The following is an 11,958-nucleotide window of genomic DNA, read 5'->3' on the forward strand; positions in this document are numbered from 1 at the left end:
CTAAGAGGATCCAGCTTGGGAAGGCGTCACATGGATGACTAAATATACCCATATTCTGATGATGAAGGTTATCAAAGAGGAGAGTTTTCCGTGTTTTAGTGTCTGTTTCATGGAGGGTGCTTGTGGGCCTTTTAAAGGCCCATCTGTTCAGCAGCTTCTCTCCCGTCCCAGAGAGAGGGGGAGGGGGTCTGGGCTGAGAGGGCTCTGCGGCTGGGAGGCTGGAGGGGCAGGAGGCTGGGGGGTTGGGGGTCAGGGCTGAGAGGTTTGGAGGCTGGTGGGTTGTGGGGCTGTAAGGCTGGGGTCTGTGAGGCTGGGGGTCTGTGAGGCGGTGGCTGTGAGGCTGGGGGGCTGTGAGGCTGGGGGGCTGTGAGGCTGGGGGCTGTGAGGCTGGGGGACTGGGGGGCTGTGAGGCTGGGGGCTGTGAGGCTCGTGGGCTGTGAGGCTGGGGGCTGTGAGGCTGGGGGACTGGGGGCTGTGAGTCTGGGGGCTGTGAGGCTGGGGGCTGTGAGGCTGGGGGACTGTGAGGCTGTGAGGCTGGGGGACTCGGGGGCTGTGAGGCTGGGGGCTGTGAGGCTGTGAGGCTGGGGGCTGTGAGGCTGGGGGGCTGTGAGGCTGTGAGGCTGGGGTCTTGTTGCGGCCCTGTTGTGATTTCCTATCCGCTCTGTCTGTCTCTGTCTGTCTCTGTATTCCTACATCTCCCCCTCTCTCTCTCTCTCTCTCTCTCTCTCTCTCTCTCTCTCTCTCTCCTCTCTCTCTCTCTCTCTCTCTCTCTCTCTCTGTCTGTCGTTCTCTGTCTGTCAGTCGGTGGCGTGACGCTGGGTTTTTCCCCCAGCAGGCACCGGTGTTGAGGAGGATGATACAGCAGCCTGAGTCTGTGAGAGCTGTCTGCTGCTCACCCTCTGTGGCCTCCCTCCTCCTTCTCAACCCTCCCTCCCTCTGTACAGCCCACCCTCCCTCCCTCTGTACAGCCCTCCCTCCCTCTGTACGCCTCCCTCTCGATGGATTCGTCGACTCCTCTCTGCTTTCACTTTCTGCTCCTCTTCCTCCAGTCTTCCTCTCTTCGTTCTGGAAAACAAGCTGCGTGTCTGTGTGTCTGTCTGCATACCTGTCTGTCTGTCAGCCCACCTGTCTGTCTGCATACCTGTCTGTCTGTCAGCCCACCTGTCTGTCTGCATACCTGTCTGTCTGTCAGCCTACCTGTCTGTCTGCATACCTGTCTGTCTGTCTGTCTGTCAGCCTACCTGTCTGTCTGTCTATCTGCCTACCTGTCTGTGTGTCTGTCTGCCTGTCAGCCTACCTGTCTGTTTGTCTGTCTATCTGCCTACCTCTTTGTTTGTCTGCAAACCTGTCTGTCTGTCTGTGTTTATATATGTTTGTCTATCAGCCTACCTTCCTATCTGGCTGTATTTAAGTTTCTGCCAGGCTGCCTCAGATACAACAGCATGTAGACATCAAAGGTTAAACCGATTATTTATAAACTTTATTGGTTTGGCTACCTACGTTCGCTATCAGATTCCGCCTCCATGGTTCAGAAGCATTTACAAGAATGTTTTATTAGACAACTGACTAAAAGGGAACTCATCAAATATTTACCGACTAACCATTCCAAAAAGTGGAATCTCCCAGTCCATCACAAACTGGAACAAACTTCGTACCACAAACTTTGAGACCTCGAGAAGAAGATTCTTATTTCACGACTTGGCCTCTGTGGAATCCCCCATGGCGATATGAGCCTCGATGGCAGATAAAAAGTATGTTTCGCGTGTGAGCGCCTAAATATAAACCCTGACCCATATACATGTGTGTTATTCCTGGAGCTTTCTGATGGGAGGCCCGTCTCCAAGCCGCGGTCCTCTCAGGAAGAGGGACAAGGTGATGTGAAAGTGGGATTCATCTGTCTGGAGCAGGAGAGCGTGGAGGTGAACAGCCCACCAGGGACACAGGTCCCCAGCTGAAGGACCCAGGTCACAACCCCCGCCTGGACTGATGCACAAGCACATACAGTGCATGTGGACAGTACGCAGGTGTGTGTGTGTGTGTGCGTGTGTATGCACGTGGGTGTGTGTTTAGGACCATTTGCAGACCTGTCAGGGAGGGTGAATGAACGTCTGGCCTCCTGCAGAGTGTTGCTCTGGGCTGGTCGGGACAGGGGGGGAATGGGATTGCCTTTTTTAGCTCTGCATCTGAGCCACACCCACAGACAAACACACACTCACAAGTGCACACACAGACACACACACACATGTACACACACAGTCTCTTGTGTTGTTTATATTGGGGACTGAGGTCTAGCTGGTGTGTTGTGCTGCCTAAAGCATCCCTCCCTCCCTCCTTGCATAATGTCTCAGTGGGCCGGCTGTCACTCCAAACAGCTTGTTCTCTCTCTCTCTGTCTGTCTGTCTGTCTCTCTCTCTCTCTCTCTCTCTCTCTCTCTCTGTCTAATGAGAGGCACATCACATCTCAGTTAGACGAGATGTGGGTGTGCAGGGGGCCAGACTCACTCTCTGTCGATGACAAGGCAGGTGACGGCTTCAGCTGCGATGACGTTGGCCGTCCTGATGTCCTCCCTGCAGAGCACACACAGAGGGCTCAGAAACACATCCCCAGGAGGAACGCACACACACACACACACAGGGGGCTCAGAAAAATATCCCCAGGAAGAACGCACACACACACACACACACAGAGGGCTCAGAAACACATCCCTGGGAGGAACGCACACACACACACACAAACAGAGGGCTCAGAAACACATCCCCAGGAGGAATGCACACACACAAACAAATACAATATATACACACACAGGGTAAATATACAGTGTTGTAGGAAACACATCCTTAGGAGGAACATACATACACGCACAAATGTATGTACACATACTGTATACATATTTAGTATATGCAGTTACGTAACACACAGCGGTCAGAAACCCATATTTGGTAGGAACACACACGCTCAATCATGTACTGTGAATAATCATACACACTATACACACGCAAGCCTTCTCACACACATGCACCGAATCACACACACAGCAGAAAACCAGATCCCTTAGAGTCTAAGGGATCTGGTTTTTGGATGTGTGTTGGTCTAAGGCTTAGACCAACACACATTCCTTTCTCTCAAACATCATACCAACAACCTAGGCATGGGTTCACAACCTTCAAGCAAGTCACTGGGCCAGCCAAACCGAGACAGTGGTCACCTAACGTCACGTTCAATCAAAGAGGGGTCAGTGCACAGTCACTCCCAGCCAATAGCCCGAGTCACCCCGTCCCCCAGACCTACTCCTTCCTGTTGTCTAACCCTTCACCAGGATCCGTTTCACTGTCAGAGGAAGAGTCTTCACTGCCGCTCCACTCAGACTCAGAGTCTGTGATCTCCATAGAGCCGGCCCTCTGATCCACCGCCTGTGAGAAACACAAGCCCTCACACCTGCGTGGTGTGGAACTACTTCAATACTCATAAAACAACCTCTCCAATAATCTCTCTGTCTCTCTGTCTCACCCACACATTCTGGTGCCACGGCCAACTATGGACCCTGCATTTTGTGTTGGGAGAGAGAGAGGGGGAGAATGAGAGAGAGATAAATATATGGAGAGAAAGAGAGAGAGCGATAGAGAGAGATAGAGAGAGAAGAGGGAAGAGAGAGAGAGATAGACAGAGAGAGAGAGAGACAGAGAGAGAGAGAGAGAGAGAGAGAGAGAGAGAGAGAGAGAGAGAGAGAGAGAGAGAGAGGTGGAGATATAAGTTCTTCACACTATGAAACAACAGCTGTGAGGCATGACAGACAGACTCGCTGACTGGCCCATTGACTGACAGGCAGACTCTTTGATACTCTATGTGCATCTTGCTCTTGTCTCCTGAGAGGGTCCGTTAATAGCAGCTTCGCGCCCGTGTGCCGGCCTTCCTCCACGTCTGACGTGTGAGAACAGATTCCAGCCAGCGAGCCTTTCTCCGGGAGGAGCTCCGCTCAGCCATTAGAAGGCTGATGACAGGAGAACATGCAGGAGAACACACACGCACTATGGCTCTTTAGGGTGAAACACTACAATCTGGCTAGCAAACGTACAATTTGCACATTACTCTAACAGTGGAGGAGCTGAGAGGGAGATGGGGAAGAACAAAGAAGGCGACAGGCCGATAAAGAGAGCAGATGGAAAAACAAGAGGACAAGAGCCTAGAGATAAAGGAAGAGCGCTAAGAGCAACAGCATGACAAGAGGGAGAGATACTGAGATACTAGAGAGAGAAGGAGAGGGATAGAGAGGTAGAGGGGGAGGGAGAGAGATAGAGACAGAAGTAGAGAAAGAGAGGGAGAGAGGGAGAGGGGGGAAGAGAGAGATAGAGAGAGAAATGGGGGGGAGAGAGAGAGAGGAGGACAGGGACAGAAACCGAGAGGGATGGTGGGAGAAAGCCAGAGAGAAATAAAGAGTAAAACAGAGAGAGAGAGAGAGGAGAGAGAGAGAGAGAGAGAGAGAGAGAGAGAGAGAGAGAGAGAGAGAGAGAGAGAGAGAGAGAGAAAGAGAGAGAGAGAGAAGGTCATAGACGTAGAGGCTGTTGCCTGATTGTGTGATGATTATTCAGGCACTTAACATCCATCTAATAGGCCTAATGAGCTTTAATTTGACTTAACAAGATGTTTTGTTTGAGGTAGATGCAAAAGTTCACTTAGTATACAACCTCTTCAACATCAAAGCTCGACAAGCCTTTCAACCTCGGCTCTACTGTCTACTGTTTCACACACACACACACACACACACACACACACACACACACACACACACACACATACACACACACACACACACAACTCATAGACAAATACACACAGACAAACACAGAAAACACACACACTCACAGACAAAAACACACAAAGAGACACATGCACACATCCACACACACCAATAGACACGTACACACTCACAAACACCCGCCCCCCACACACACAGGTTGACAGTTCCCTATTCATGTCATGCTAAAAACACAGCATGTAAACACTTGCTAAGATCAAGCCTATTGTCCATGGTAAACAGACAGCTCTTGCTGCCTGATTGACTTGCTAAGCACACCGTGGGACGATGGTGATGAGCGCAAAGTGGCGGATCAAAGACTCAAGGAGTCAGGAAGGAGGAAAAAACAAAACAAAACAAAAAGCCCTGGGGAAGCTGTGATCTTATCCTCGCCGTCTTCACGACGCCACTCCGCTCCGCACACATCAAAGCCCTCTCCGACAACAGGTAGAACACACCGACAGGAAGTCAATACAGCCGGCCCAGTCGAGGAGAAAGTTCCAGAATCAATTCTTTTGTTTTTCGCTGTCAGAACAGCAGTTGAAAACGGAGGGACTTTTAGAAAGATAAAGCAGACCTCAGGGGAAGCTATTACAGGAAGGACCAGGGTGCTTCTGGCTCTGCTAACGCCAGCTGCAGTCTGCAGCTCACAGAGGAGACACCAGGGGGCGCTGTCTGACACAGTCTCGGGGTGTGAACCCATAACCACAGGCCTGAAGACACACATGCACACACAAACACCACCCACACAAATGCACACTCTCTTTCTTTCTTTCTTTCTCTCTCTCTCTCTCTCTCTCTCTCTCTCTCTCTCTCTCTCTCTCTCTCTCTCTCTCTCTCTCTCTCTCTCTCTCTCTCTCTCTCTCTCTCTCTCTCTCTCTGTCTCTGTCTCTCTCTCTCTCTCTCTGTCTCTCTCCCACACACACACACACACACACACAAACACACACTCACACACACATACACACAGTGCTGCAGTCATAAAACAGGCCTTAAAAACTGAATGAAGTGGATCCCACCTCACCTCACAGCTGTCAATCATCTCCATGACAACAGAGAGAGGCTGGAAGGCTCTTATTAACCCAGCCACGCTCATCAGATTAGCACGGAGCTTTACTCTAGGTGTGTGTGTGTGTGTATGGTAGACTTGCCCTGTCCATCAGGTCAGTAATAAACACAGCTTGACCAGATTTTGTCCCTGACAACCCTTCACTCCTGCTTTCTCTTTCTGTTCATCCCTCTCTCCTCTCTTTCTTTCTCTCTCCCTTCTCTCTCTCTCCTCTCCCTACTCTCTCTCTCCTCGATCCTCTCTCTCTGCCTCTTTCCTTTCTCTCTCCTCTCTCTGTCTCTCTCCTCTCTCTGTCTCTCTGCCTCTTTCCTTTCTCTCTCCTCTCTCTGTCTCTCTCCTCTCTCTGTCTCTCTGCCTCTTTCCTTTCTCTCTCCTCTCTCTGTCTCTCTCCTCTCTCTGTCTCTCTGCCTCTTTCCTTTCTCTCTCCTCTCTCTGTCTCTCTCCTCTCTCTGTCTCTCTGCCTCTTTCCTTTCTCTCTCCTCTCTCTGTCTCTCTCCTCTCTCTGTCTCTCTCCTCTCTCTGTCTCTCTCCTCTCTCTGTCTCTCTCCTCTCTCTGTCTCTCTCTGTCTCTCTCTGTCTCTCTCCTCTCTCTGTCTCTTTCCTCTCAGAATCAATAAGCTTCCCTCTGTGGATCCTTTGACCCTATTCATACAGTTTAGTGCTCTGTAAAATCCACTCCCTTCTCTCTCTCCTCTCGCTCTCTTATTCTCTCTCTCTCTCCCTCTGTTACTCTCTCTCTTTTTCTCTGTATCTTTCTCTCTTTCTCTCTTATTCTAGAATTCTCTCTCTCTTACACTCACACCCATCTCATCTCCACGGTGTGTCTGCTTGTACTTGTCAGAGGCAGCAATGTCAGACAGGGTTGGAATGTTCCTTTATGGCACACAAGGCTGGACTCCCCAGCCTTGTGTGCACTCAAACATCTGGTCCAAAGGTTCCCTCTCAAATAGAAAACCTCAACTTTCAAGTTTAATTGCTCTTCATAACAGGTCCAAGTACAGGTCCAGTGGATATCATAGGTCTTGCTCTACAGAGGAGTATCTAAACCTTTAATAAATCATCTGACCCTCCAGTCCAAAGCAGCTCACCCCTGCAGTGCTCTTTCTCCAAACCAGTCCCCCTTGCCCAGCGCCCGGAGGTATACTGGCTCGCCATTGGCCGATTCCTCTTTGGTCACAGTGACCTGTCAGATAGGGAAGAGCAGACAATAAGGGGTTAGTGTGAACAAATGATTGAAGTGTGTGTGTGTGTAAATGTGTGAGTGTGTGTGAGTGTGTGTGAGTGTGTGTGAGAGTGTGTGAGTGTGTGTGAGTGTGTGTGAGTGTGTGTGAGAGTGTGTGAGTGTGTGTGAGAGTGTGTGAGTGTGTGTGAGAGTGTGTGAGTGTGTGTGTGTCTCACCTTGCCCATGCTGATGATAAAGAAAGTGTCTCCTCTGGCTCCTTGTCTAATGATGTATTCTCCATCTCCATAGTGAGTCTGCAAAGAACCAGAGAACATAGCGTACACACACTCCGTCACACACATACATGCTCATTGTGTGTGTGTACTGTGTAGACATGGAGCTAAACTGTCATGCCATCATCATAGCAGGCTATCTCCTCTGCAACGATCCCCTGCTTTGTCAACCCGTCACATGCAGCCAGGAGCGGACCAGCACCTTCTACGAGACTGGTGCCAAGATGGAGGAGCCGTCAATACTTGGAGGGATTAAATCCCGTGGTAATCAAGGTCATCAGGTGAGCTGAGCTGCTGAGCTGCCTGACTGTCATCGATCCTACATCAACTCTTGTGCTCTCCTTCCTCTCCTCCTCCGCCCATCCCTCTTTCTCCTCGATCCCTCTCTCCTCCCTCCCCTCCCAGAGCCACCCCTCTCTGCTTCCCCTCCTCTCCTCCTCCATCCCACACTCCTTCCTCTCCTTCCCTCCTCCATACCACACTCCTTCCTCTCCTTCCCTCCTCCATACCACACTCCTTCCTCTCCTTCCCTCCTCCATACCACACTCCTTCCTCTCCTTCCCTCCTCCATACCACACTCCTTCCTCTCCTTCCCTCCTCCATACCACACTCCTTCCTCTCCTTCCCTCCTCCATCCCACACTCCTTCCTCTCCTTCCCTCCTCCATACCACACTCCTTCCTCTCCTTCCCTCCTCCATCCCACACTCCTTCCTCTCCTTCCCTCCTCCGTCCCTCTGTCCGACCGTCCTCCCTCGACCATCACACTCCTCTCACTCCGTAATCAGTTCCTTCTTCCTCTCCTCTTTTCTGGAGAGCACATCTGCTGGAGACACTGCCAGATAAATGTGTGTGTGTGTGTGTGTGTGTGTGGGGGGGGGGGGTTCTCCTAATGCAGAGATACCCAGACATCACACACACAGGCACGTACACACTCAAACATGATTCTCTCTGTCTCTTTTCCTTTCTCAGGCTCTTTGTCTCTATTTATTTTAATATCTTTCTATTTCCCCCTCTCCCATTCCCCCTCTCTTTCCATCTTGCAACACACACACGCATTGCCAACCCCCCCGCCCCTTTCACACACACAAACACAGCTATAACACAAACAAAAGCATCCACACAAATGTCCTTGTCTCTCTGTCTCGCTTTCCCCCGCTCTCTCTCAAACACACATACACACACACATTGACACCACACATACACCAACCCATACAGAAAAACTCAACACACACCCACACATGGAAGGCTCTCGTGTGGAAAACGCTGACCTCCTGACAGGCGGTGTTCCACCCAGCGCTGAGCCGTGTGGGAACTCTTTTCCTGACTCCTTCCAGATGAGCTCTACAATTGCCCCTCCACACCGCCCCCTGTAGGACACACGCACTACACCCCCCCCCACAAACACACACTACATCACCCACACATACTACATCAACCACACAAATGCACTACATCAAACCTCCCCCCACACACACACTACATCACCCTCAAACACACACACACACACACCTCAAACACACACACATTTACATGAACTACATCACCCTCTTTATTTCCTCTCTCTCTCTCTCTCTCTCTCTCTCTCTCTCTCTCTCTCTCTCTCTCTCTCTCTCTCTCTCTCTCTCTCTTGTCCTGTGTGTCAAATAAAAGACAGACACATAAACACGAGCATCTGTAATCAATCCTCTGCTGGACCAGCACCCTGAGGGAACTCTCTGTCCTGGCCACTTGGCTGTCCGCCTGCAGACGCACTCTGGACTGCCAGTGGTCTCACTCCTCCATATTTACTAGAGGGAGGGAGGTGAGAAAGAGGAGAGAAAGCAAGGGTGGATGGAGATGGAGGGAGGAAAGGGAGGACAAAGGGCGGGAAGAAAAGAGGCGACAGGAAGGAGGAGAGTAGGGGAAGAAGAGGAGCGAGACAAATGGAGGAGAGAGAGAGGGAGAGGAAAAAGAGGAGAGAGAAACCAGAGAGCGAGATAGAGAGATTCAAGTGTGGGGGAGAGAGGAGACAGAAGCGAAAGGGAGGAGAGAGAGGTAGAAGTTTAACAGCTCACTACTTTTTGTTTCCCTCTCGAGGCTAAATGTTTATTACAGCTGTCTGTTAGTTAGCTCTCTGTGGCCTGATTCTGGAGGGGCTCATACCTAGTGGAGCTCATTGGACAGAGAGAGAGAGGAGAGGATGACAGAGCAGAGATTAATGTATAATTTAAGGGTAGCATTATCTATTAGCCTGGTCCTGGCCAGCGTTAGATTCCATCAAATTGAAACAAACCACCTGTACCTGTGTGTGTGTGTGTGTGTGTGTGTGTAGGTGTGTGCTGTGTGTGTGTTTTTGATCATGATTTACGGACACATCCAGACTGTAAGAAACTCAGCTGTAGAACACAAAGTAACGCTTTGTTCTTCAAACTTCACCGACGTAACACAGGGACACGTTGAACGTTCAGCCTTTGTGTTTCTTTCACACGCGGAGACGACAAGCCCAACTCCTGGCGGAGCACTCCCATTGAAAACAGGGAATGAGATTAGGGAATAGAGTTTGTGTTTTTCAATGTCGACAGAGTCATACAAGTACTGAACCAAAAGTAGAGGCAGTTGGATAAAGGTTGTCCTTGAAGGCATAACAAATGACATGACAGCATTAAATTAGGTCTTTACTTCTCCAGAAAGCAAAGCTAGCAGCAGCATGCAATGCTGCTGTCTGACTTGGTTAGCCGAAGAGATGAGAGTCTGAACCACTGTCTGGGTTTAGTCCTAAAGACAGTTACCTGTATAGGCAGTGACAGGAAGTGTGTGTTTGTGTGTGGTGTGTGTGATTGTGTTTGTGATAGTATGTTAGTGTATGTGTGCGAGTGTGTGTGTGTGTGTGTGTGTGTGTGTGTGTGTGTGTGTGTGTGTGTGTGTGTGTGTGGATGAGTCTGTTCATCCGATGTCAAACACCTGCTTTGATCATACAGCACCACTGACACTAACCTAACAGATGTCAGCCCCCTCTAGTGAGCTATAGATACTACAGACGCACACACACAATCCTACGCACACACACACACACCTACACACACATATTTCTACACACACACACACACAGTTCACAAACAGAGCCATAATCCTCACACAAACATCCAAACACACATGCACACACACACAATTCTACACACACACATACAAACACACACACACCCATCCCCCCATGGCAGGGCATTCTTCACCAGGGCCCGGGGGAGCCCCAGTCAGCCAGCGGAACATAGTCGGTTCCTCTCATTTAACTCAGAACAGAAGCAGAGAGAGGGGGAGGAAGGGAGGAGGGGGAGGAGGGGCGGGGGGCGTGGGCGGGTGGGGGGAGAGAGAGGGGTAGAAGGTTGAGGGTGGTGCATGCTTCTGTGTATGCTTGACATGCTCAGATATCCTGGCTGTCTGCTTACCTACATGCCTGCCTGTCCTGACTGACTACTGATTTGACTTTAATCAGCATGAAAACATATTTTCCTAACTGGTACAGGGCAGGGACATTCTCTGTGCTATGGGGAATACCAATGACTGACAGACACACATGCACACATACAGACCAACACTCTTAGCCCACTTTGCTGTGATCATTACACAGTCAATTTGCTTAGATAACAGTGAGACAACAGCAGAGAGAGACCCAGCTGAAGAATACCAGGAGAGAGAGAGAGAGACAAGGAGAGAGAGATAAGGAGAGAGAGATAAGGAGAGATGGACAAGGAGAAAGAGATAAGGAAAGAGAGACCAATAGAGAGAGACCAGGAGTGCTACTATCAGTTTGAGCAGATATTCCTGCTCAATACTCACCTCCTCCAGAACATCAGCCAGCTTACTGAGAATCTCCTCCGTCAGGCCCTGGAATGTTGGCACGCTGTAAGGAGGAGAGAGAGAGAGAGAGAGAGAGAGAGAGAGAGAGAGAGAGAGAGAGAGAGAGAGAGAGAGAGAGAGAGAGAGAGAGAGAGAGAGAGAGAGAGAGAGAGAGAGAGAGAGAGAAAGAGAGAGAGAGAGAGAAAGTGAGGGCAGGGAATAACAAGAGAGAGAGGAGAGGGATGGGTCGAGAAAGTGAGAGAAACAGAGTTGGTTACAGATCCGAGGTGAGACCAGAGCACTCTGTGAAGCAGACTGAGTATATGGTTGTATCTGGCTTCAGTAAGCACCGAGCCCCACAGACCAAAGCTGTTTGGACCTTTGGCTTCACTGTTACTACCAAACACTTATGTCTTCAATAATGTCTCCTCTTCTCCTCCCCTCATCTCACACTCACTCTCACACACACACACACACTCACAGACACACTCACTCACACACACACACTTACACACACCAGCACACAAACACACACACTTTGCGCCCTGTACCAGGAAAGGTTTTATCAGTGGAGCTTTGAGCCATAAAGCAGCTGTCAATCATTCTTACCATTCCAAGAGCAGGTTTCAAGGTGATTTCATACACCTCACAAGACACATACACACACATTCCAACTCAGGGACGGGGTTTGGTGAGGTAAATAGTCAAGCTTTTATGTAACCAAATTGATCCTTTGCTGGGACAGATGTCAAGATTGCTAGTGTGCTGTGCAACTGCCAGTCTCCTGGGCTGCATGGAAGCTGATACATGCTGCTGCAGGAAGGCACT

General features: G+C 50.1%; 1 protein-coding gene across 1 annotated transcript in view; it reads right to left on the reverse strand.

Annotated features, from left to right (window-relative positions):
• LOC134031661 (cGMP-dependent protein kinase 1-like) overlaps positions 1 to 11,958 on the reverse strand; it is a 58,802-nt gene that overhangs the window by 15,647 nt on the left and 31,197 nt on the right. The window contains exons 5-8 of the mRNA XM_062475367.1: positions 11,131 to 11,194; positions 7,260 to 7,337; positions 6,950 to 7,044; positions 2,502 to 2,567 (exon numbers count right to left, since the gene is read on the reverse strand). Of these exons, the coding sequence (XP_062331351.1) occupies positions 2,502 to 2,567; positions 6,950 to 7,044; positions 7,260 to 7,337; positions 11,131 to 11,194 (303 nt within the window). The remainder of the gene's footprint in view (positions 1 to 2,501; positions 2,568 to 6,949; positions 7,045 to 7,259; positions 7,338 to 11,130; positions 11,195 to 11,958) is intronic.

The sequence above is a fragment of the Osmerus eperlanus genome, chromosome 12 (assembly GCF_963692335.1).
Source record: "Osmerus eperlanus chromosome 12, fOsmEpe2.1, whole genome shotgun sequence".
NCBI lineage: Eukaryota > Metazoa > Chordata > Actinopteri > Osmeriformes > Osmeridae > Osmerus > Osmerus eperlanus.